Raw genomic sequence first — 27655 nt, forward strand, 5'->3', positions numbered from 1 at the left:
AGCGTAGCACCCAGGACGGGTTCGATTCCCGGTGGAGACGGAAAAAAAAATGTCTCGGTCTGGTAGGACACAGAAGGCTGATCAAGTAGGTACTTGTTTGAAGAAAATCGATCAGTGAAACAGATGTATAATGCATCTGCCCCTTACCTTACTAGGCTTCACTACTAGTATTCTATGGAAATATTGCAAAAAAGTGAACTTAATAAAAATAGGTAAACCGCTTATAATTAAAATCGTCATTCTAATTTAGCCTTATTCAGATTCAGGAAATTTAATTAGATATTTCTCTATTTAGTACTGAATAGATTACTTGATTACGATGATAGCAAAAGTTATGTTCGTAATTTAATCAGAATATCGTTTACACGCTTTAGACAAATGCAGAATTTATGTTAATCGAGTAATTAATGAATGACATTCAATACAATATTTTATTATAAAACTAGGTAGCGGTTCGCCCTGGCTTCGCCCGTGGACCGCGTGGTATACACGTTTATGTTTTCTTTCCATAAGAACCATCATCATTTTTATATAATATATATATATAAGAAGATGAGTGTTTTTACACACGAACTAAAAATATACTATAGTGGCTAGCTTATGATTGAGTTAGAGAAATTTCTATAAACGAGAACTTTATATCTAGATGGAAAAAAACTTGATATACATAAACCAAATTATTTAGGATATTATTTAATTAAATCCCATCACACTTGTTATTCGTCCACACACCAAATCGTTCTGAATTTCAATAAATACCTTTATTATCATTTAACTACAGTAACATCTCTCATTCTTGGAACAAACCTGTCTTTAGATTGAAAACACACCCAAGAACAAGTTTTTCAGTCCAGTCCCTGAATGATTTCTTGTATTAGATAATTGATGGAATATTCAATTAATCTATAAAGTTTATCTATCTTCGATCAAAGTGATCAAAGAGAGTTTATAGCAGCCTTTTAGAGAAATATTACTTTGGAATGACATAAAGTTGCATTACCTACATTAAACTAAGCAATATACGGATAGGATTGACGATGGTTATTGATATAATATCAAGAATACTTTCTAGATAAATAGTTATTTAATTAATGTTTTATCCATGTATCCTGAAAACTTTTCTTTTACTTATCTAATTAGTGTATAATAAGGTAAACTGATTTTCCGTAATATTGGGTAAAAGCTGTTACACGGAAAGTAAGTTTCCAATAATTATTATGTGCGTGACAAGTGCGTGACTATAATTTTGTTACAAATCGGTCATAATGATGAAGTAATTATTTATTTATCTGTATGTAAAAAATTATGGATTAAGCAAAATATGAAGTCACATAATATTATGGGGACATTACCAATTAATGAGCTAGAAAATCTCATTCTTTGTATGCTTTATTCAAATAATTATAGCGTAATAATAATAATATCCTTTTATTATTAATATTTTTTTTATTTATTGCTGGAAAAAATGTGCAACTGTTAAGTTTGTATTTATTAACAATTTTTTTATATTATAATAATTCGCAAAGATTTTCAAAATTTATATTCAAATTTTAAGTTTTCAGAGCACTTACACACAGATAATATATTACTATGTTATCTGTATTGCTACGCAATAGCTACTGACAGGTGACATTTTGTCAGTGTCAACTGTCATTTAGCTATCAAGATTCAAGATTCGCTTGTGAAGTTGTGACGGTTTCTGATTTTGGAGGTTATACCTAATAATTTGTAAACAAACAAATTTGTACCTACGTTTTTAAAAATTAAAACAAGATGAGTAGTAAACCAAACTCAAAACGTACCATATACGTTGGTGGATTAGCCGAGGAAGTAGATGAGAAAGTTTTACACGCCGCTTTCATTCCGTTCGGTGATCTTGTTGATGTGCAAATACCCTTGGATTATGAAACTGAAAAACACAGAGGCTTTGCGTTTATTGAGTTTGAGAATGCTGAAGATGCAGCAGCCGCTATCGATAACATGGTATTTATAAGTTTTAAGTGTACCTCGTCAAAGCTGTTCAGTTCTTGATCAGTTGACGCGAATCATTTGCCGGCATTATAATATTTTTCTCGATATATATCATCATTATGAACCTTTTACCCGTATTTTAATAATAGTTCCATTGTGATTGACGTTATTTAAAGGTTCGTTTGCATAATTTTCACTTTATTATCATTATATTCAACACTCCATATGACAAACTGTTAAAATACTATACATACGTCTTAAAAAGCTGTAAAAATTTAAGCTATACATATCAATTCTTAACATTAACACTTCTTCTCGATGTATTTAAATTACAATCATCATTTTCAGAATGACTCGGAATTATTTGGTCGCACAGTAAGAGTGAATGTAGCTGCACCTCAGAGAATAAAAGAAGGATCCACAAGACCCGTGTGGTCAGAGGACAGTTGGTTACAGAAGCATGCTGGTGAGACCCTGGGCGTTGATAAAGACAATGAGGATAAAACTAATGAAGGAAAAACTGACACTGTTACAGTATGTATTGTGTTGTATTTATATATTCTTTATTGTACACAAGAAATATATCTAATATATAAAAATCAATGCCACTTTTCGTTGTAATTCCATAACTCGAGAACGGCTGAACCGATTTCGATAATTCTTTTTTTATTATATTCCTTGAAGTACGAGGATGGTTCTTATGTAGAGAAAACGTAAACATGTACCACGGGCGAAGCCGGGGCGGACCGCTAGTAAGTACATAAATTAAAAAGCAAGAACAATTTTGTGCATAAATAGTGGCCTAAAAGCCAACTATACCAGGCTCTACACCTTTAAAGAAATGATAAAATTACTTGCACACTATTATAAATGTCTGCTCATCAAATTCTTTTCACAATGTTTTCTTTAGAAATACACAATGTAACAAAAAATAGTATTCAAATGTTATAGATTTATTTTCAAATGAAAACATTACACCCTTAAAATTGCTATAAGTGAGTCCTTTTCTTCTATAACATTTATTTTACAGGCTATCGCACCAAAGGTTACAGAAAAAAAGAACCCGCAAGTATATTTCGACATCTGTGCTGGTAAGCAAGAGATTGGCCGCATTATAATGATGCTTAGAGCAGACATAGTTCCAAAGACTGCAGAAAACTTTAGAGTGCTGTGTACACATGAAAAGGGGTTTGGTTACCAGGGTAGCAGCTTTCATAGGATCATTCCGGACTTTGTATCCTTTTAAAAGATGATGTTTTGTGTACTTTTGGCTTTTAAACCTTATGTAGTAGTGAATTTGATAAATTAACCTATTATCATTATAAATTAGATTTATTTTTAAACATTAGAGATAAAAAAATAAAAGTATGGCACTTGGGGACTGCCGCGGTAAAGATACTGCATAGCATGCCTTCAAGCCACACCTCCGTGCCCGTCAGAGTGGGGAGCGTGAGGTTTTTTTCGTTACGGAATTTCTAGATACGGTCCCCGCGCTCAAGGCCCGCGATAGAAGCTATGCAATAGCTTAACACATAATTTTTTAGTCTGTCATGATTTTGAAATACAATAGAAAATTGTATAACTATTTCTACTGATCCATTATAAATATGACAGAGGCTATGTCTAGTTGAGTTATTTATTTTTGTGTTACTATTTTATTTTTAATATTCAAAATTATTGGTTAATTATGTCTAATAATAATTGATTACAACACATGTTTTGAACTGTTGTTGAAATAAAATTGTATATTATTCTCTTGAATTCCATAACAATCTAATCAGATGTGTCAAGGTGGTGATTTCACGAATCACAACGGTACAGGAGGGAAATCAATATATGGGAATAAGTTTGAAGACGAGAATTTCACATTAAAACACACTGGTCCCGGTATATTGAGCATGGCGAACTCGGGGCCTAATACAAATGGATCACAGTTCTTTCTATGTACAGCTAAGTATGTGTAATATAGTATACATAATATATGAATTTATATGAATCATAGAACCTTATTATATAGGTATTGAATTGGGTAGTCACTTATTCGAGGATTAGTGCTAAAGAAATTATGCATTCTAGTTTGAAACCCTATATGATTTTTTTCTCCAAATTTGGCGAGAAAGGCAATAACTTTCTTTTGCGTTAATAAATATTGTGTTCAACTTTATCTCATACCAGATTTCCTATTCTTCTCCCATAAATCAAAATATTGAATACAGAAAATCATAAATTAAAAAGTACCCATAGATTTGAATGCCATTTGCTATCTCCGTAACATTTTAACGTAAAAATAAAATAAAATAAAGTTTATTTGACTCAGAAACACAAACACATGGAATATTTAGATCTAATTTGCAGGTACATACATTTTGTTACAACCAGAGTTTAAACAATGACCCCTATGCTAGGTTAAACCATTATGATAAGGTGTTATCATGTAATAATTCATAAATTAAATATTTTTTATCAGAACAGAATGGCTCGACGGAAAGCACGTTGTGTTCGGTCACGTGATCTCCGGTTTGGATGTTCTGAAGAAGATGGAACGATACGGAAGCAAGGGTGGGACCACGTCCGTGAAAGTTACTATAAGCAATTGTGGAGAATTACAATAGTTTTTACTGACATTTGTGTTTTATTATCTGTGTTGATAGTTGACACGAGTACAAAGTTGCTTCGCCTTTATTATTAACCTCTTTTCCTGCTTGAATTACTCAAGGAATTACTCTTCCAAACAATGTGTGACACATATCAAAATAGTGATTGTGATGGTGACAATTTAAAAAATAATACGGAGAACAAAACAGTGCGTAACATCTTGGTAACATCTATTTGACAGGACACACATATATGATATACAGGGTGTAATCGTTAAGTGTGCACAAGCGATTATTCCGTAACTATTGCAGATACCAAAAAACTTTAAACTGATATCGAAAGTACTTAACCTAATGAGTAAAATGGCCATAATAAATTTTTAAAAATAAAACGAGAAATATCCAAAAATGTTACATTAAACGCTCCCATACATTTTATTTCCCATACATTTTGTATTCATAGCAGATTTTCGAAGTGATGTCCTCATTGTGCAATACAATGAGGAGCTCTATTTACAGTTTCTAAATGAACTTCCCTTCAAATTTGCGAAGTAATTAAAGCAGAAAACCAAAAAAAGAAAGAAAAAGCTAAAATCTTTCATATTAAATGTACTAGGTTGATTCAAAAGTAATGATAATTGGGTATTTCCTGTGCACATAAAAATATAAAATAAATGTTTTTTGCTTGCTCATGTATTCACTAAGTAATCACAAAAAAATCATATCAATAGTCCACGTTTCCAATTATTTACATTAATTTGCATGTGAACCGTGCGTGCCAGAATGTTTCCCGACGCAAAGAAGAAACAACGATTCGACATGTAGAGGGTAAATTTCTAAATTTTTAATGATATCAGGATAATTTTTGGTCACGTTTTGTGATCATGGACGTTATCCGAGTTCACCATGTTAATGCTGAAACCAAAAAACGATCAATGTCCTGGATGCGAGCTTCCAAAGTGACGATGAAGAAATTAAAGCGGTAGTTTTTTGGGACGCTGAAGGAATAATTATGGTGGAATATTTTAAAAAGGTAGCCACTTTATTGGGCTCTTACTAAACAGACCAAATTATAAGATTGCGGTAGGTTAGTAAGGAAAAGAGACATGGCAAACTGCAGACCTGAACGCTGTTTCACCAAGACAACGCACCAGATCGCAAAGCGTCAGTTGCGATGGCTGCCATTCAAAAATCGGCATTCCAAATGCTTGAACACCTACCCTATTTTTTAGATCTAGCTCCTATTTACTTTTATCTCTTTCCTCGGCACAAGAAACACTTTCTTAGCAATAAATTATTTTAAGACGACAGCGAAGTGATGGCCGCGTGGAGGGGTTTTTGTGGATGAAGTCAAAGTTTTTTTTTTTTAAGTTTAGGAAAAAAAATATTGAAGTATATTTTCTAGTTAGAAGACTATCTAGAGAACTACATAATTATTATAACTGTAATGACCTTTTTTAATATTGATTATCATTAATTTTGGATCAACCCATGTACATAGGATATTCGTATCTCATACTAAATGTATGGGAGGGTTTCAAGTTAATTTTTTAGATATTTCTCGTTTTATTTTTAAAAATTTATTATGGCCATTTTACTCATTAGGTTAAATACTTTCGATATCAGTTCAAAGTTTTTTGATATCTGTAATAGTTACGGAATAATCGCCTGTGCACACTTAACGATTACACCCTGTATAGTTTTTACTTGTTACTTAGTTGCTCAGAATAACGAATCCCTTAGTTGTAGAATCTCTATGAAATATAGTTAAATGAGTATTAATTCATTATTTTAGAGCACTTAGCAATACTAATGTTTTTAAGAGACAAGGTGATCTATTTTTTAGTTTTTTCCTTGTGGGTTTTACTATGCTGATATTTTACTTCATCAATATAAAAATATAATCAGGTCAATCTATTATAGTATGAAGTAATAATAATATAATAAAATGGCTTGTATTTTTGTAATTAGTACAGATCAATCCTACAGGATTAGGCTCCTACAGGAGCTTTTTTTATAAACTACAGCTTATAAAAAAAGCTGTACTACAAAGTCTTTACTGTTTCAATTAATGTTATAATAATTGTTTTCTTATATGAGTGTTAGGGCTAATACATATTGACATAACTGAGTCATTAGTCATTACATTTATTTTTACAGCCTACCGCACCAGAGGTAACGGAAAAGAAGAACCCGCAAGTATATTTCGACATCTGTGTTGATGAGCAAAAGATTGGCCGCATTATAATGATGCTTAGAGCAGACATAGTTCCAAAGACTGCAGAAAACTTTAGAGTGCTCTGTACACATGAAAAGGGGTTTGGTTACCAGGGTAGCTGCTTTCACAGGATCATTCCGGATTTTGTATCCTTTTAATAGATGATGGTGATAAAAGATCTGATTAATTTTATTAATACCTAGGCGTGAATTAGTTTTTAGAAATGATAATTTAAATGGTCTTTTATTAATATGAATAAATAAACCAAAGGTCATTGAAAATTAGAAATTTTATAATAGATTTTAGATTGCAAGCTAATTTTAATAAATTTCAAGTAGTAACAAGAAAGTCTGTAAGTACCTATGTTATGTTTTTATTGTCTATTGTTCTATTATTTCTGGATGAAATGAAAACATACTCAATGATATTTATATAATTTTGTTTTGTTGTTATCAATCATTGAGATAATATTACTACGTATGGAGGAGACACCACGAACAAAATCTGTGCGCCATTTTTTTTGCTCTAACTAAGTTTTAAAAATTATTATCTAGTTAGGTAAGGTAAAGGCGGGTTACTTCGGGCTAGTGGGGTATTTCGTGTGTTTTGCTTTTCGATTCTAAATTAAGAAATTCTGACAAGATATTTTAAAACTAAACTTAATTGTGTGTTCTATAAACATTACCCTACCAAAAAAACAAAATACCTAATTTTTCACGGCAAAACGGAACGCAACAAAACACACGAAACGACAGTCGGCCTCAAACAGCTGTGATAGCCGCGCGTGCTTACTGAGAGCGTAAGGTCGTACACGAAACTTTATAAGACCCCTACAAGATACAGGTAAGTCTATTTATCAAGATATTAAGTTAATTCTGTTCTGTATTTTGTTGCTATTGATCTTATATCAAGTTCGGGTAGTTTAATAGCATAGATTTCCTAAAATTAGCGAAATTTCGACTGCCGAATTAGCCAGCAGATTATTATTCCTTAGTAGGCTACTTCGTGTTATTCCCGAATTTGCAGTATTTTACTGATTAGTTTATAACGCGTTTGTTGTTCAGATAAATGTTTTATAATAAAACTAACCTAAAAATTAAATAGTAGAATAGTTAATTGTTCGTCCAGGGGAAATTCGGTATATAATTTTGTGAACAGATTTATTACAATATGACATTGAAGTTTCCCTTAACTTGGACGTTCCAGGCAAATTCGTCTCACTGAACATTTATGCAAAAACGCTTTTTTTTTGCTTTGTATTTTTAGTAAGTTAAAGTTGTTTGGTGTATAAGGTACTCATTAGTGTATTTATATTTTCTGATAATGATTTGCAGTTAATTAGTTCGCAAATATGTAAAATCGACTAACACGAAATAACCTACACAGTTTTTGGGCGTTGCTGGTAAATTCGTGGGTGCTAAATTAAGTTTGTTTGGTTTTATTTTGAGCAGGTATTAACTTAAGTATAACTCCCGGCATCTAACTTTAGCGCTGACCGATTAGGAGAGGGGATGCGCAGAACGTAGGGAAAAGAGTAGTGACTTTTGACATCCCCCACCTAATCGGTCAGCACTAAAGTTAGATGCCGGGAATTGTAAGTAGGTATTGACACTTCTGCAGATCTAGGTACTTACACGAGACCAGGCACGTGCACTGCTAGATCATGGAGCATAGTATTTTTTTTTAGTCAGGAGACCTAAGGGAACGAATATCCTGAAATGTGTTTGTTTTTAATTACTTCTCAATGAAAATGGTCTTAATATAGGATAAACTATTTGGGCGTTATGGGCATTTCGCTTATTCTGTTTACACTTTGTACTGGCTAGGGCAGTTTTTGACATGGGATTTACTTTTAAAGAGCGGTTTAAAATTATCTACGTTACCCACTTGCTAAAAAACTTTTTAGTTAATATAAGATAATATTATAGGATACTTCTTAAAATTATCGTTTCATTTCAGAAACATGCAATATGGCAAAGGTGTACAAGAAATATTAAACAGATGAAGAGTTGCAAAATGCTTTGCTTAAAACTATAAGCGGTGAATTAACTGCCTATAAAGCTTCCAAGCTGTATAAAGTTCCATATCAAACGTTACTAGATAAATTGAAGAATAAGCATACCAATCCTGCTGGACATGCAACAGTTCTCACAAAAGATGAAGAAGAATTAATAGTGAAATGGGTCCTCCATATGGCAGATATTGGGTTCTCAGTATCGAAGGAACAGCTGCTTCTATCGGTAGGGAAGCTCGTCCGGGAATTAAATAGAGCAAATCCGTTCAAAGACGGCATTCCCGGACGAGACTGGTATGAAAGATTCCTGAAAAGGAACCCAACTATCTCAATGCGAATGAGCCAGGCCCTCACTAACGCCAGAGTAGGTGCCACGGAGGAGCCATCCATACTAATATTATAAATGCGAAAGTAACTCTGTCTGTCTGTCTGTCTTTTACTCAATCACGCCTAAACTACTGAACCAATTTTCATGAAATTTGGTATGGAGATATTTTGATACCCGAGAAAGGACATAGGCTACTTTTTATCCCGGGAAAATGACGCAATCCCGGAAATCCCACGGGAACGGGAACTATGCGGTTTCGTTGGTTTTTCTTTGAATGCGCGGGCGAAGCCGCGGGCGGAAAGCTAGTATTAATATAAGTTTTAACCCTAAATAAAACTAAATGCTACTTAATATAATACTACCACAGCAGAGTTAGTAATTAGTAATCCATGTGATTGTATGTTACCTACCAATATTAATAAAACATATTTATTATTATTTCTCTTAATTTCATTTTAAGCCCCTTATTTAAGTTAATTAAAATAAAGATTTTTCACAATCAATGCCTACAATAAACGTTTATAATACTATCACGAAATAGCCAACACGAATTCACGAATTTAGACGCAAGGCAAAATTTTAACACGAAATAGCACGCAAATGAAGGGTGGACAAGAAAATTCATTAAAAAAAAACCAATGGCTTTTTGATCGTAAAAATAACACGATTCTTTTCTCAAAGAACTATACGTTCTTAAATAAAAGCTTTCGTTCCGATACCGAACCCTGAAAAATTACAAATCCACCTGAAACTTGCAAGACCCTTAACATGCCGAAAATACCCACGCTTACGTTACTTACCGATGAAAGTTATTCCTTTGCACTTTTCCGTATTATTTGTGTAATATCGTAACACACACGAAGGCATATTTGATGCGTTTCACTTTAAAACAAATAAAAAATGAGCGTACCGTTACGCCATATGGCGTATGTTGAGCGGAACATACGTGATGTAGACGGTGTCATCTCCATAATATGTATATCTCAATGTTATCAATAGACTTATTTTCATAAAAGTTGTTATTATTTGTAATTGTATCTATTGATTTTGTATTCCTTAACCATTTGATCAGATGTGTCAAGGTGGTGATTTCACGAATCACAACGGTACAGGAGGGAAATCAATATATGGGAATAAGTTTGAAGACGAGAATTTCATATTAAAACACACTGGTCCCGGTATATTGAGTATGGCGAACTCTGGGCCTAATACAAATGGATCACAGTTCTTTATATGTACAGCTAAGTATGTGTAAAATAGTATTGAATTTGTAATTATGAAACATTATATAGATATTGAATTGGGAAGCCACTTAATTTGAGGATTAGTGCTAAAGAAACAATGCATTCTAGTTTTAAAACCCTATTACGTAGTAATAGTATATCAATGACCCTATATTATTTTTTTCTACAAATTTTGGCGAAAAAGGCGAACAATACTTTATACAGGAATTTTCTTTTGCGCTAATAAATATTGTTTTCAACTTTATCTCATACCAGATTTCCTAATCTGCCATAAATCAAAATATTGAATACGGAAAATAAAAAGTACCCATAGATTTGAATGCCATTTGCTATATCCGTAACGTTTTTAAATGTTCTAAAACATTACGATAAGGTGTTATCATAATAATTTATAAATATTTTTTCAGAACGGGATGGCTCGATGGAAAGCACGTAGTCTTCGGTCGCGTGATCTCCGGTTTGGATGTTCTGAAGAAGATTGAACGGTTCGGGAGCAAAGGCGGGACCACATTCGTGAAAGTTACTATATGCAATTGTGGAGAATTACAATAGTTTTTACTGAAATTTGTGTTTTATTATCTGTGTTGATAGATGGCAGTTGGTTTAGGTGTTTCATGTTTCTTAAAAATGCACATCTTTGCATCTGCGCTAAATAATAAATAAGGTACTACCTACACTACTACAATAAAGGGACAATTATAATGGGATGTAAATTGGAACATTTAATGAGTGAAATTAAGGGTTCCTAAAATGAAATAGGATCAGTTAATACGTGGTTAATACAATAGGTAACGTTGTACAGAATAAGTCTAGTAATAAAAATGTAAGTAGGTAGGTATGTAAGTATGTATAATAATAATAATCCAAGTATGCAAATATAGTCATGGTCTATAGAAAACGTTCCTTAATAATATTTTTGTAACAAAATGCGACAATGTAGGCGAGTGTAAAAAGGTACAATAAAGTTTTGGGTCATTCAATTTATTTTTGTCAGGCTGATAGATTAAGAATCTGCCTTCAGCCTTCAGGGCCTCACTATTATGTATTTTGTGCCTAAGGCACAGTTATTTCAGTGACTATAGCTGTTTTAAAACTATTGTCACGTTACGAAAGATTCTGGATGGCGTACATTTGGAAAAAATTTTCTAAGGCAAACTTACTTAAAATAATTTAGCTCTTTATTGCATTATAGTGTGAAGAAGGTAAAAGTATGTGTCTGTGTGTGTCAACTGTGAAGTGATGCACAGAATTTTTTAACCAAAACTTGTATAAATTTTTTTAGTACAAATTTTACCTCATCATCATTATCAGCCTATAATTGTCCACTGCTGGACATAGGCCTGAGTCAAGGCATGCTACTGAGAACGGTAGTTCGCTCGTTGTCGCCAGTCTTTCCGGCAACCCTGCGGAAATTTTACCTATGAAATTTAAAATAGAGAATTTCTCTCATTTTTCTTTTTCTTACAAAAGAGATAAGAAATCTCTTTAGTTGCCATATTTTAAGTAAAAATTCATTTATGAAATAATGCTGATGCTGGTTCTCTGTGACTGAGTAAATTAAAACCAGCCTTATCGGTAAAAATTGTCTTTGTAACGGCAGAGGGAAAACGAGTAGGAAATAAGTAAGTAACTACCTATTTCATCATTGCATAATTTTTGAGGTTCTGTTTTTTTACTTTTTTATTAATAAGTAGGTACTTAGGCGAATTATTCTGGAGCTTTCATTTAGTTATATTACCTTTTCTCCTAATAAATATTGATATTTATTTAGCCATGCAGGTACTTAGGTGCTACAGGGTGCTAGATTTTATCTTGTGGAAGGATAGTATAACACTGTAGGTATCTAGACTATCTAGCTAACTACTACCTCCCTACTTGAGTAGTTATACGTTACTTACCGTTTAGTATAGATGTGATACGATGCCCCAAATTGGCTACATCAGCCATTTGCGAACGCATGAAAAGGGCTTTACTGACCCGCCGTCTTGACAATAGCACAGAATAATAACTAGTAGCCAGATAATAATAGTTAGCAGTCGCCGTAGCCGAATTTGGTAGAATTTTTTTTTCAATTGTCTATCCATACCGTCAGGAACTGTAAAAAAAACGGGCGTAGAAGGCAACTTGCCTCTAAATCGATCTGTGAAATGCTTAAGCCCCACGAGACTTGATATTCTTTTCAAATAATTTTAATATTTTTAATAATATTGGATTTGAAGTAAATAATTATAATGTACTAATTAGACACGCGTGCAAGAAATCCAATTCTAATTTGATAATTATACCTATACCTTAATTGAGTAGGTACCTTAGAATTGAATTCACGAACATCTCTGACACGTCTTGAATTATAATGAATGGGTTTGAATGAAAAGCTGCATTTTGTTCAATTAACGAATATAATGTAAACCTTCCCAGAAACTGTAAGCATTTTGTTGAAAACTTCAAGATGATTCTATGCATTGCTCGTCTGGAATTTTATAAAATTATAAGACTCTGTTTATGCAGCAATGAACTGCGAAGTAGAAAAGTAAACGCTGTAATTATTTATCAGGCGTTAATAATGTTATTTTTGTCATAAATAATTAAGTGAGTTTCGTATATAATAATTTATTAACTAGATAGTGACTAATTTTATTATATTTAACGTAATTAAAGATGATCGAAATTTATGTATCATTAGTTAGGGACCTATTTACAAGGATAAAATAAACATACACTAATAAACCTTTGTGTGTACCTATTTGTTTTCAATAAAACACATTTTTTTTATGTATGCACCATAATAAGCACCAATACGAGCACTAACTAATAGGTATAAATTATAATTATATTTATAGCAAAACAAACAATAGCAAATACCTATGGTGAACGTTCGTTTAAAAATCGAACGTTCGAATCCGAGAAGTGTAAATATCTTTTTTTTTTTAATTAAACATTAATTATGAATAATCATAATCTTATCTGTATTCAACATTAAATATTTTAAAATTTAAATATTCCAGAATAGATTAATTTAATAATAAAGCCTGATCCCGTACGAAAGAAAAGTATTAGAAAAATGCGTATATGCAATGAAATAAGCCAGCGTAATCTCAGTCTCGATTTCCCGCTGTCGCGAAAATTCCCGCCAGTTTCCCACGAGATTGCGGATGCTGCAGACGCTAAATGCTTGTCTCTTGTATGCGAGCGCTGGCTGAAAATTTTCGCGCATCTTTTAAAAAGATAAATAATTCCATTGTGACGCTATTTTAAATAAAGAACGCTTAATTATCTGTGGCATTTTGGAATAAGAAGTTTTGGTGGCACCGTCTTCTTATTCCTTCTTATTCATAAAAGTTGAAAACTTTTTGTGTGAATAAAAGTTACGAGTGTTTTGTTATTTATAGTCTTGTTGATTGTTGTTCCATAGGTGAGTCAAATATTATATCTTTATAGTTTTAAAAGAATGAGATAGTTTTATTATTACAAAAACTTTTTGAATAAAATTATTATAATTAATGATAGGTACCTAGGTAGGTAGGTAATTTATTAGACATATCACAGTCGCGTAAAGAAAGCTATTAGGTAGGTATATAATTTTCATATAAATACGATAAATTGTTTGCCATTTAGACTTTAAATTAAATCAATGGGGAATTAAATGAGTTTATTATTATTTTTCATTCTCACTGTCTATCGTAATTACAATCCAGTAAACTTTCTTAAATATTTAAAAAAAAAAAAAAAAAAAAAAAAAATAAGGGGCCTGGGGCCGAGTAAGGCCACCACCATTTTTAGGATAAGAGCAAGACAAATCAACCCTAATAACTTTTCTTAAATTTTAACGCATTTGGAAACTAGCTTGTAATTAGGTACTAAAATCTGTTTGCGAACGTGAAAAAAAAAATTAAGTTAAAATATTATTAATTTTAGAGTTCATAATATCGTATTAATATATTTTCTGTTTTTCATCATTCTATGTAAATAAATTGCCTTTGTCTATGTCAGTAACATAGAAAGTTGAAGGTTATAGTGCCATTACATCTATAAACGGCATCAAGACGAAAATAACCCATGATTTATGATATGATTATTGTGAGCAGATCTGTTCGGTTGAATAGGAGGCATTAGAAATTCGTTAATCCTTGTCGCTATCCTTGTGCATTGTACGTAACTATAGTTAATAGATTTAGTGTATGGAAAATTTTAATATTGACGATCAACGATAATGTAGGTTTCTTGGCGACAGTCGCGAAGACAGTTTCGGTAATAGAATCTATACTAATTAATTAATTATTAAGCTAAAGAGTTTGTTTGTTAGGTTGAACACCCTAATCTCAGGAACTACGAGTCTGATTTGAAAAACACTTTTCGCGTTGGATAGCCCATATTATATTATCTAGAAAGGCGTTCTATATCATCACGCTAAGACTTATAGGAGTGGAGCAATGCTAAATGCTAAAACCGCTAAATACCTAAATGGTAAAACCGCGGTTCACAGCTCGTATACTAGGTATATGTGTCTAGTATAGCTATAATCCTGTTATTATAGGATTCAAAATCTTTACGTTTTTACTCAACCTCTGCAAAAATCTAAAGGGATCGAAATATCATATCAAACAATATTGCCCTTGTTTGTAATCCCATTCTATTCTTCAGTCCCATCATGAATCCCATCCCATTTTCTATGAGAATATAATGAGCTTTCAGATCACGTTAACGGAACCTTCATTTGGAAAGTTGTTGCTTATTGATATTGTGCTGACTTTTTGTATTTTGTGTGGGTATGTTTTGCGATTACATAAACGAGTAGGTACATATATAAAATTATGTTTATACTTTCTTTGAGATTATGAACCGAAAGGAATCATCATTTGTATTTGGTTTCGCCCACGTAGTCCAAGGAAAACTTAAACGTTAATTCAAGGTATACCCTCTGTGTGTATGCTAAATTTCATGAAAATCAGTTGAGCAGATTTTACGTAAAGGAGTTACAACCCAACAAACAAACATACAAACTTTCGCATTTATAATATTAGTAGGATTCTAACGAGTAAGAGAGTTGAAGGTTTTTATAAAAGTCGTAGAACTTTCAGCTTTCCCCTCCATACAATACTACAAGCTCCAATACCTACCATTCATGTATGACATTTCAGAGACTTATTACCGCGGACACGAGTGTGTAATGGATTCGTTGTGATATAAAAAATTTCGTATTGAAAAGCGAACTTTCTTTTTCCAATCATTTCAGTAGGTACTACTATAGGTACCTACACTACAAATTTACGGTTTTTTGTATGTAAATATGTCTGTACGTTTATGTTATGAAGGAGAGAGGTGGGCTTTTTCTTTATTTTCTGTTCTTTTACTCAGAAAGAACTACTTAGTTTAAGTTAACTTTATATAAGGTATGATGTGGTGTAACTTAAATAAATAAATATTATAATACTTAGAAAGCGACCATCGTTTCCGATTTACAGTTTATGTTAATCGGTGCGGATAGAATTATGTATGTTATTTTTTTAACGCCAGATGAATCCGGTCGAAGCTGGGAAAATATAAGATGTATTTTAAAACGCTATTTTAATTTATGATTATTATTAAATTACACGTATTTAATAATAATTATGAATTAAAATAGCGTGTTTCATGGCTGCTCTGCTCTCGTTTATAGGCACGTCGTTAAACTTAGTTTTTACTGCACTTAAGTGTTTATTTTATTAGACCTCATATTTTAAGCGCATCCCTGCCTCTTCGTTATTTAAGTAAAATAATCCAGAGAAAATACAGTATTTTCTCCCGTTTACTTATACCGACTCTACCTTTCAAATTTGTTGGATAATAATTTAAAATATAGAACCCTATTCATCATCATCATCATTATCAGCTCACATTTGTCCACTGCTGGACATAGCCTCCCGCCTCAGTCGTCATAACGCTAATAAAAAGTATAAAATATTATTATTGTGTTATCAATTTATAAACTTATAAAATACTAAACAGGAAAGCAGGAAGGATTAGTAGCCTATTATATAAACATATTATTGTGCTTTCAAGCTAAAATGGTACTGAAATCTGATAGTCAACCGTAAATGGTTGATTAAAACCTGAATGCGCTAGTACGTTATTAAGCTAATATTGATAATGTGGAATGATGTTAGTGTCTAAATCTATTTTCCAATAACGTATCCATTAATGATCACTAATTTTGAATAAAGTGTTTGGTTACTAATTATAACAATAATTATTATTAAATTTATTACGTGGAAGACATCCTTACTAATATTATAAATGCGAAAGTAACTCTGTCTGTCTGTCTGTTAATCAATCACGCCTAAACTACTGAACCAATTTTCATGAAATTTGGTATGGAGATATTTTGATACCCGAGAAAGGACATAGGCTACTTTTTATCCCGGGAAAATGACGCAATCCCGGAAATCCCACGGGAACGGGAACTAAGCAAACTAAATATTTGAGTCTTTAAAACTGATTCGTTATCTCTACATAGTGATATTAAAACATTTTTAACAATTGAGTAAACTGCGACTTTCACATATAATAAAAATTCGCTTGAACGTTTTATATTCCGACCTGTATTTTTTTAGTTTACCCAAACAAAGGCACAATCGTCTGTAGTATTTTTAATAAAAAAATACTTAGAAGTTCCCGAAAAAAATAACTATATTTCGAGGTAAACTGTTTCCGTGCTCCATAAGTATTTTCTCCAAATTATTTTAATAAGCAAGTTCTACATTGCACTACTGCAAGACGATAGTGTTATTTCTTTTGATAATTGTATAAATATATTAAAACAGGAAATGCTTAGGATAACATAATGCGCATAACATTTGATTATACATTAGGTATAGCAAAATTAAAAAAAAAAACAAGTCGAAATAAAGCTTCAAAATAAAGCTTACGTAAGCTTATTTTAAACTTGCGAAGTCAGGAAGTGCATAATAGTACAAACTGGGATAATCTGAAATGATACTAAATTTGAGTCCTGCAGATATAATTTTCATGCCTACCGATGCAAAACTAAATATAATTATGCACTAGACGGTAGACCTCTTTTTTGATTTTTGTGTTATATTATGTTTGTTCATTTGTTAAAATAATTATCACAGACTAGATTTCTGCCCGCGGCTTTTCAAAGAAAAACCCGAACGGTAGGTATATAAAATATAAATAGTAGCCTATGTCTTATTTTGGGTTTTCAGCTACCTACATACCAAATTTTCAATCATTCATTGTAATCGGTACAGTAGTTGTTACGTGAAAGAATAACAAACATCCATCCTCACAACTCACAAACTTTCGTGTTTATACTTCTAATATTAGTAGGACCAATTGGATTACTAAATGGTTACTAGGCAAACTAGGTACTGTTTTAAATTAAAAGTTCCTGCCTACGCTTTTATTATTTTAAAGTGAATTCATTAGAGTTAGTTTTTCAAATATCTCGGTCTCAATAAAACAAAATAGAGCGAAAATCCTTTTATTTTGAGATTTCCTTATTTAGCAGACCGCTAACAACGAATATCCATCAAACGTGGTTAAGAACAAACTCGCAAGTTAGGTTAGCAAGTTGCCAACAAAATAAAATAAATAACTTAGCCTTTAGCCAAAGTTTTCAGTGGTTTTAGTAGCTGGAGTTAAAAATGTATTGAATATTTTTAACTCCAGCATTTTGCATTTTGAATGAAGTACAAATATACCAAAACTCGAGAATGTATTTCATGTAAATTACAGCTTTTCATATTTCATATTCGCAGTATAAGAAGGTTTATTTAATTTCACGAAAAAACAATAGCCATACAATACATTTTTGTGTCAATGTCTTATGTCAAGTGGAACGTTAGAATAAGTGAATTGTAAAATTATTTAAAATAAATGTCTCTGAACCCTAAATTTAAGGGTAAGGGAATTTGTATAAGAAAATAATCCCATATTTGTTTCAAATACTTATGTGAAATGGAATATCCTAAATGTAATTTTACTCGTGAAATAAATACAAAGAACAAATGTGTATCAAACATCAAAATCGAAACGAAAGGAATGTTATATATATAAATCCAATCAAGGAATAAAAGAAATATTGTAGGTACATGAATAAAATTTCTACCTATACAGGAAATAGCAAACAGCTTTTTCTATCGCATGATCTGTTTTTGCGCAGAGCAAATAAAATTTGAGAAAATTTTTCATCAACAGCAAAATCTGACCGTCAGTGTACCCGTTGGTTTTAGAAAAGTTTATAAATATTAATGAATATTTAGGGCTGACCCCGACCATTCTTCATTTTCGTGCGGGGTTATAATTGGCCACTTTGTACATATAACGTTTGATGTTAAATTTGCCGCCTTTTTATGGATCAACTTTGTTCCGGAAAATGCAATGTATATTCAAAATCTAATTGAACAGTGCTATTACTTTTACGTATGTACATTTTAAATTGTTCCATTTTATGTTTCGTTTTTCAATCCAGACTGATGCGATACGACACAGATGGTGTAGGCTTATTGATATCGACATATTGCTTCTACAGCGAAATCAGTAAATATGTTTGCTATATTAAAAATCGTAGGTTTGTTATTTTTTTACTCAAAATAATGTTTTGTATAAGTCTGCTTTGAGTATTACTGGACTTTATATATACAAGGACTGTTTATGTTTCGCAATTTTAGTATAAAATGCAGAAATAAGTCTAGTATCTATGCAAAGTTTATATGAAACTTCTGAAAAGCGGCGAGCTGATATGAATTTCGTACAAAGTTTAATTTTGTAGTTTCTCTAACTCTCTACACTAACTGTCGTCACAAAGAAGAGTAGAAAGAGTTTGGCAAGGCATGGCTCTTCTCATACCAACATCGTTTTATCAATTGAAAAGTATATTTGTATAAGTGTCAACTGTATTATATAAATAAGATTTGGCACGTTCGACATTGAATATTAAAATAAACACCAAAGTCGACGACATAAGTTTATTGAGCTATAAATCGCATGTATGATTAAGTATGTGCGGTATATCCCTCGTCGGGCTAGCAATGGATAACAGTATATTATATTGAATAAATGCCAACATCAACAAAATATAAGGTTAAGAGTTAATGTTATGAATACGCAACGTGTTAGGTATATTTTGAGGTAAAAGGACTAGTCTTTAAATTGTCAGTTAATATTATCCAACTTATATTCTGTTAAACTTCTGTTTCAAAATTTAGGTTGCAACTAATTATTATAAATTAGGATGGAAGATTTGTGAAAATATTATATATTAAAATTTATGTTGTAAATGAAAAAATAACGGTTCACATCAATGCAATAAGTTGAAGATTTATTGCCATTTAGGTATTGCATAGCCTGCCCAAAGCTCGCCTTGTAACTTATAATATAAAGAATTAGGTACCTTACTACTAAATAGCCGTAGGAATATAAAATTATGATGATGATAGAGTTATCACAAATAACCTATTATATTATCATAGGCTATTAGGAGAATTATATCTAATAATATATTCCTAGAATAACGGATAACGGATGCGTATTTTATGATATGAAAATGATTATTTTCATTCCCACGCAAGTGATGATAGATAGAGAGAGAACATATGTCTCTACTCTATTTGTCTCTTCGATTCCATCAAACGAATTGTAAACGGAATTTAATTGAATTAAAAATGAGTATAATCCGACCTTTTGATGCATGATTACAATTCAAAGAAATTATCGACTGTTTATTTGGAATCGTGTTCAAAGTAAATGCGCGTGAATTTTTATGAAAAGCGCAATTAAAGTCACGTTAAAAGGATTTTATTTTATTCCCTTGCTCGTATTTAAATGACATTTAAAGTGAAAATTTTATAGATAGGGTTAATTTCAACGAATTAAATAATTTATGTATCAGAATGTCGGATTGTGCAACATATGAGGTAATGTAGGTTATAATTAAAAAAAGACGTGTGTCCCTCGGGGACGGCCGCGGTAAAGCTATTGCATAGCAATTAGCATGCCTTCAAGCCACACCTCCGCCCGTCGGAGTGGGGAGCGTGAGGTGTTTTCGTTACGGAATTTCTCGATTCGGTCCCCGCACTCAAGGCCCGCGATAGAAGCTATGCAATACCTAGCTTAAAACTTCAGAAGTAAACTTGTATCGACACTATATTTAAGATTATAATAAGGTTTCAGAAGGAATAATTATTGGATACCTACTTGGACAATAGTTTAAAGGACATAATAAGGTTTCAGTATACATTGTTCCTGAATTTGTTACATTTATATGAAGTTCCACAGTTACGTAAGGTCTGAAGCAGCGAGCCACTTTGTATGTATATCATTGCGAACATGAAAGGCGAGAGAGGCTATGTTTACGAAGCATTTCGTTAAATTTACTTTCATACAGCTGCTATTGAGTTTAGCTTCGTGTTGATTTTATAGAATGAAAACTGATTAAAAGGGTCTATACATTTCAATTTAAACTCTCTAATTATTGTTAAACTTCACAGTAAACTACTACTAAGTAGGTATATAAAATTAACGCCGAGAAGCATCAGTAATGTAATTTTCGCGTAAATAATTATTGTTAATTATTTATGTAAATTTTTAAAGTATTATTTATATGGAAATTAATAATTGTTCATTACAACAATTAATTAATACAGCCGCATAAATTAGATTTCGCTTCGATGCTCATTTATTTAATACATGTCTATTAATTATTTGACGACGCAGGCAAATAATTATAACGAGACACACACTGTAATTAAGACTTGTTCATACTAATGTATATAAAGTTTAAGATATATTATTAAATTGTTCAAAGCTTTAAGGCATATGAGAGTAATCCTACTAATATTATAAATGCGAAGTTTGGAAGATGGATGTTTGATGGTTAGATACTCTTTCACGCAAATACTACTTAACCGATTAGAATAAAATTTGATATATAGGTAGCTTAAGACCTAAAATAAGGCATAAGCTACTTTATAATCCGGTAAACATACAGGAATATGAACTATGTGGGTTTTTCTCTGAAAACGCGGGCGAAGCCGCGGGAGGATATCTAGTCAAACTAATAAAGGAAACCACACTAAGGAATCTGATGAGGGGGCATCTCGTCAATCTCTAGTTATTATCCGTTCTATTGAAATGGGCCTGTTCAATGGTACACAAAGTATTGGAAACTAACTAACATTGATATAGGTTTCGTAGTATTGACAAGTTGGCGGTTTTCTTTAGAAGAGAGCCAATTGAAATGGAAGCTTTTGACTCGTGTATAATTCGTAGCTGAATTTTATTTTTGCTACATTTGAATATAGTCTAAAATAAAATAGGTAAAATAATTGTTGATCTTCTATAATATATACTGTAACAATATACAAATCTGTTAAGTAAAACTAGAATCAATTCAATTTTTGAGTGAAATAATGTCTGTAGAATAGAAACATAGATTTTTCTAAACTACGGTTACATACGGTTAATCCGTACTTCACGCTAAATCAGCTTTACACCCAGAACATCCTTAATTCCCACATAAAGAAACAGAAAAACATTGTAAAAAAGTTAAAGAGGTTTCACGGTAAGCAGGGTGAAAGGGTCTGGTTTTAATGAAACTTTTACTAGTAAGACTTTTTTGCGGTTTTCGTCAAATACTTTGCAAGAATTTGTAATATATTCGTATCACGGGAATTGCTACCTCTTATTTGTCGTCCTAAATAAATACTGGAATGAAATTGGGAAGTGAGAACTTTATAAGTGGTTTTCAGAATATTTATAACTTCCTATTGGAAAAATAATAAAGAATTCACATTCATTACTGTCTATCTAAACAAAATGTTTTGAGTTCTTTTAGAGAAGATTTACTTTAAATCATTTTTCTTTTTACCCGTACTTTTTTGGTGAAAATCAATAATAATTTGGTTGAAATCAATAATAATTGTTGAGATTTTATCTGTATTCAAATAAAATGGAAAAACGCAGAGTTTTAAAATTAGATACATTAAATTAACTATAAAGAAAAATACTATTTTGTAAAGTAGAGCGTAGTTTAATTAATTAATCTAAAGACGAATAAAATTTCACGCTTACAATATAATATTAACAGAACACTTCATTAGTAAAGTAAACACTATATTCGTTAGCTGTTATTTTAAATAAAACAATGGGAAGGGAAACGTTTTATATTACTTTTATTAAAAATTTATAAGATGGAGGATGAAATATAATGCCATTACGGGCTTCCCAACCTATCGCGAATTAGGTCTGACGAATCTCTTTAGAGTTTCAGCTGTGCCCTTGTTTCCGATATAATGCAAATCCAATATAATAAATATGCCTGACTTGGAACAGAATAAACAGCTTTTTAAGCTCCATTTGTTTTTATATCGATTTACAGAGCTATCGAGACATTCAATATTCGACTTGGAATGAAAAATATGTCATTGAAAATAACATCTCTTTTAGTACACATCTTGATAGAATAAAATGTTTCAATTACAAACAGAGTTCTGTGTTATTTGATTCACATTAATTAAATTTGACCCATAATCCGAAGACGCAAATTCAGAGTATTCAGCAGTATTTTACATTAGGTTAATTAAGTTAAGTAGAACGATTTGATGGGTCGATGCTCATGTGGGAGACGGTAATTAGACCTATTCCAAATACAAGCTTTATGACGTCACGTGAAGACGTTAAGTTGATAGCCTTTGGATGACTCTTGGAGCTGTTATTCTACAGCCTTAGGCTTCATACATACTGTTGGTTAATTTATTTCTCTTATGGAAATGGAAATTCAAAATTATAAACGAGAAACTGTAGTGTTGTTTAAGTTTAAGGTTTTTCATAAGTATAATTTGTGATTCCATAAAGTATAATAATTATCCTGTTATATAAATTGTGTTTTACATAGTCAATATTTTGCTGAAAATCTCTATATGGAAATCTTTACTTCTTGAAAATCTAATTACCATCTATACTTGCCAATCACACACATTTTACATTACTTTGTCATCAATTTGGCACACCTGCATTGCAGGAATTGCGTCACGATCAGCCATGCCAGAACTCAACCGACGTCTTTTAACAAAGATCTTATTTGTGATTTTGTTTATCATGTCTTCGCTATATGGCTCGAGGCTTTTGTATGCTTCCTTCTCTATTGAGTTTCAGTGAACTGTAGTTAAAATATGTTCAGTTCTCACCTCGATTAAACCACGAATTGTGATCACAATGCGGTTGAACTGGGCTTATTCGACGTGCTAGTTTATCGTAAAACATCTAACTACACATACAACGATTCAATCTTTATTTGAAATGTTTTTGAGAGCCATATGAAATTGTAATGAGCAATTACTAATGACCATTTACAGGGTAAAACATCTTAAAATACGATACCTTACTAACATTATAAATGCTAAAGTGTGATTGTTGTTTGTCTTTTTTTCACGTTGCAAGAAAGCTATTATAAGATACGATTTCTAAAGATGAACTAGGTGTCTAGAGACATAGGCTTTTTACCGCGGTGATATATCTAATGCCCATAGGAATTTCCTTTGATTTGACGGTCGGAAATCTAGTAAAGAATAACTAAAATATTTTGAAAGTAAAACAAGCATTTTACTTCTTACAACAAACATTAGAAAAACATTTCAATTAAGAAGATGGCAAAGTATTCAATAAATTATTATTATTTAACAATACAAATTACAAAGCTTGTCCAATAATACTATTTCTATTACAACATGTAATTAGTAACTTACACCTTTATTAACATCACCCGTGAATTAACATCAGTTTCACCAATCCTAATTGTAATTCAAATGTGTATTAATAATTAAACCACAATTCCAGGAATTAATAACACATTTATGTTTGACGCTACGAGTAACATCTTGCTTCGTAATTAAGGGTTGCTCTTCCGAGGAGGAAATATTGAGGAGTTCAAATGTTTCTCAAGTAAACCTTCATGTCCCTTTTCATACTTCAGAATCTGTTACTGATTTTATGGTGCTATGAACTTCTATGAATTAGTATTTCGTTTCATGATCAACCCTGCTTGTATATCGTATAAATTCTTACCCTTTTCTGCCCTTTTTGTTATACTTTCAAGATTTTCTGTTACGGGCCTAACAATGAATTATTAGATAGCTCTTATAAAATTCTAAGTTGTTTCCAGTGAAGAGTTTTACTAAATATCTAACATTTCAATTACCCTCATTTTGTACAGAGCAAACTAAAATAAAATTTAATCAAAATATCTGAACCTTTACTCCTTGCCCGATGGTTGTTTCAAATAGTTTTGAGATTGAAAGAAAACTTTCTCAAGATTGTAAACAATGTGCGAAATTAAATTATTGTGAACAAACAAGGCGCAAGTTTACACGTACCCTGGGAACGGTCTTCGTAAAGTTTATATTGCCCTCCAATGAAATACTTACCATATTTATTATATTTATTTCATTTACAATATATAACTGACCTGAAAAAACTTCCATTGTTTTTTAAGCAAAGTTCCTGTGCTTAAATACCTATTTTTGTTACTTACAAATGCCTTTATTATCCGCTATCAATATATTTAAATCCAGTCTATTAACATTTTTAATTACAGACCGCTTGTTTGACGGCCTGTCATTGCGGTTCGGATCCGTCCGATCGTTTCACTATCGCACCCTGCGGTTTTGTCCGTCCGTTTATTCATTGAAACTGATTTACGCTCCAGTGAGACTTTTCCGATAGCATATTTGATTTTCTCGCTCCCTTAAACATCGTGTTTGCTGTATCAATTTGCGCCTTGTTTATATCCATTATTTTTAGTGAATTTGAAAGAGCAATTAAGTATGAAATAACTAGGAAATCTTATACGAAATTTTCACGAGTCATTAAAGGAAAGAAGTCCTACTGTTCAAGTACCCTTCGCCAAATTTCGATTCTAATTGGAATCCATTAATGTTTTATCATTGCTTAAACACAATACTAAATTACTTAACAACGTAATGAAATGTTTTCTATAAAAAGATTTTATTTTAAACAATAATGCTCAGTTTTATAATGAGTATACTCACATTAAGAGATTAGGTTTAACCAATCCCGTTGATTAATTAAAAAATACGCGAGAAAAAGTAAAGTTCTCTATAATATGTTCATAAAATGTCTGTTAAATTAATATTTGCCATGTGTACAATGCACTTTGCTGATGTATTGACATTGATTCACTTGTGGATAATGAAATGAACGTAAAGCGTAATTAATTAATTATTATTTTACGCTCCCCATATAGGAAACACTCCAAAAAAAGGAGCTTCTCAATTCCACTGCTTTTATCGTTTGCTACCTCAGAACTATCGACTGGGTGAACCGATTTTTATGATCCTATTGATTTATTTACAATTTTGTCCAGTTGTTTAAAATTAATATAAATCTAACGATTACCTAAGAATGTAATAAATGCTCTTACATACCAATTTCCACAATAAAATAACTTAAAGTTTTATAAGTAGAAAAGTCGGTATTATTGCTTACAGCGATTCGATTCAGAAATTGGATCGCCATACGATTCGGAATCTCTTGTTGTCTCATAATTTTCACGTAATTTCTTCCTAAGTACAAAAATATATCGGTTAATTGCCTATTATTTTTTGCAACAGATATGTATCAATCTTATATTAATTGATTGTCAGTGTGGTAATAGTGATTGAGTATGGTTTTTTGATCGATGTGTGTTAACATTAATATTTTCGTATCTTAATCACTAGCTTTATGACATCCATTGTAACTTGTAAGTATGCATATATACCTTACAGCTCTATGTTATGAATGTTTGTCCATAATATTTGATGAAGTCGTTTAAGAACTAAAGTAATATTTTCTTTACAGATACACAATTTATTAACTGCTACTTAGTAACAAGTGAAATGTATTAAGATTTTAAATCTTTAAAGCCTACTAAGTAGGTATATAAAACCCATTCTAAGACAATCCTTGATAAACCTTAATGTGAAGAAACAATATAATCTACACATCTTTGTTTACCAATATAAAGCTTGCACTACTAATTTAAATATTCTGTTATTATTATTTGGTATCTCTACCATAAATTACATATTTTCCAATGTCGTTATAATCTATACATATAATAAATCTGTAGAAGGGTCAATTCTGTACATTGAAAATATTGAAAAAATAAATAGCAGGGGGTGTTACTGGATCGATACCAAACCCAAATATGTGATTAAAAAAATTTTTGTCTGTCTGTCTGTCTGTCTGTCTGTATGTGAAGGCATCACGTGAAAACTAGCGGTTCGATTTCGATGAAACTTGGTATAATTATACCTTATTATCCTGGGCGTAAAATAGGATACTTTTTATCCTGGAAAAATACGTAGAAAAAAAATAATCTTAATTTTTCAGTTTTATCCATAGACGTTGTTCCGTAGAACCGCGAACACACATTGCGTATTATTATAGGCCTAGCCGTATTTGGGAATTGGGTCCAATAGATATTTATAAGATGTTATTGTCAGAGGTACTCAAAATGGTACTCAAAATAAACCATCCACGCGAAGACCGACATCCGCGCGGACGGAGTCGCGGGCGAAAGCTAGTAATAAATATGTGTTGAAAGCACGCGTTTATAGACATAAGCTTATTAAAATTTGAATATTAAATCTACTTATAAAATTTTGTTTATCATAACATCAATTTTCACAGTCACAACATAATATTAACTGTTACTTAGTAAGAGTGCGTAGGAGGGTCAATATTTTCCCCTTGTTTTGATAAATATAGTTTCATTCAATTTTTTATTCTTAAAGGAATACCGTATCATATTTTTTTTGCATTTTGAGCATAGTATTTAACGTTATCATGAAATACATTTCATATGATACTAGCTTTCCACCCGCGGCATCGCCCACGCCGTAAAAGAAAAACCCGCATAGTTTCCGTTCCCGTGGGATTTCCGGGATAAAACCTATCCTATGTCCCGGGGTAAAAAGTAGCCTATGTACTTTCTCGGGTATCAAAATATCTCTATACCTTTCATGCAAATTGGTTAAGTAATTAAGGCGTGATTGAGTAACAGACAGACAGACAGAGTTACTTTCCATTTATAATTCCATTAGTATGGATTATCACAAAATAGATACTCGAAAGCCTTGCCTATAAATATTGCAGGCTTCCTAATATTAGAGTATTAATGTCCCATACAAGCACTGTTTTAACATAACATAAATTCAAATCATACTCATCTAAATATATTCAAGGCGTTAGAGCATGCATGCTGCGCACATGGACCGGTTTTGA

General features: G+C 31.8%; 3 protein-coding genes across 5 annotated transcripts in view; all 3 read left to right on the plus strand.

Annotated features, from left to right (window-relative positions):
* The first annotated feature begins 1672 nt into the window (after positions 1–1672).
* LOC123702440 (peptidyl-prolyl cis-trans isomerase) lies at positions 1673–4593 on the plus strand. Its single transcript, XM_045650194.1, has 5 exons — positions 1673–1983; positions 2320–2505; positions 3002–3205; positions 3753–3925; positions 4439–4593. Exons 1-5 carry the CDS (start codon positions 1774–1776, stop codon positions 4581–4583), a joined length of 918 nt encoding a protein of 305 aa, XP_045506150.1. The 5' UTR covers positions 1673–1773; the 3' UTR covers positions 4584–4593.
* LOC123702452 (peptidyl-prolyl cis-trans isomerase A-like) lies at positions 4588–10933 on the plus strand. Of its 3 annotated transcripts, none has more exons than XM_045650202.1 (4): positions 4588–4789; positions 6726–6929; positions 10198–10370; positions 10777–10933. In XM_045650202.1, exons 1-4 carry the CDS (start codon positions 4706–4708, stop codon positions 10919–10921), a joined length of 606 nt encoding a protein of 201 aa, XP_045506158.1. In that variant the 5' UTR covers positions 4588–4705; the 3' UTR covers positions 10922–10933. The 3 variants fall into 3 exon arrangements, with proteins under 3 accessions (XP_045506158.1, XP_045506166.1, XP_045506175.1); XM_045650210.1 differs by having other exon boundaries at positions 4588–4774; XM_045650219.1 differs by lacking the exon at positions 4588–4789 and adding an exon at positions 6267–6395.
* A 2590-nt stretch (positions 10934–13523) lies between these two features.
* Positions 13524–27655, plus strand: part of LOC123703460 (5-hydroxytryptamine receptor 2A) — a 69617-nt gene continuing 55485 nt past the window's right edge. Inside the window, exon 1 of the mRNA XM_045651457.1 lies at positions 13524–13781. The gene's annotated coding sequence lies outside the window, so the exon portion shown is untranslated. The remainder of the gene's footprint in view (positions 13782–27655) is intronic.

The sequence above is a fragment of the Colias croceus genome, chromosome 2, assembly GCF_905220415.1.
Source record: "Colias croceus chromosome 2, ilColCroc2.1".
In the NCBI taxonomy this organism is placed as follows: domain Eukaryota; kingdom Metazoa; phylum Arthropoda; class Insecta; order Lepidoptera; family Pieridae; genus Colias; species Colias croceus.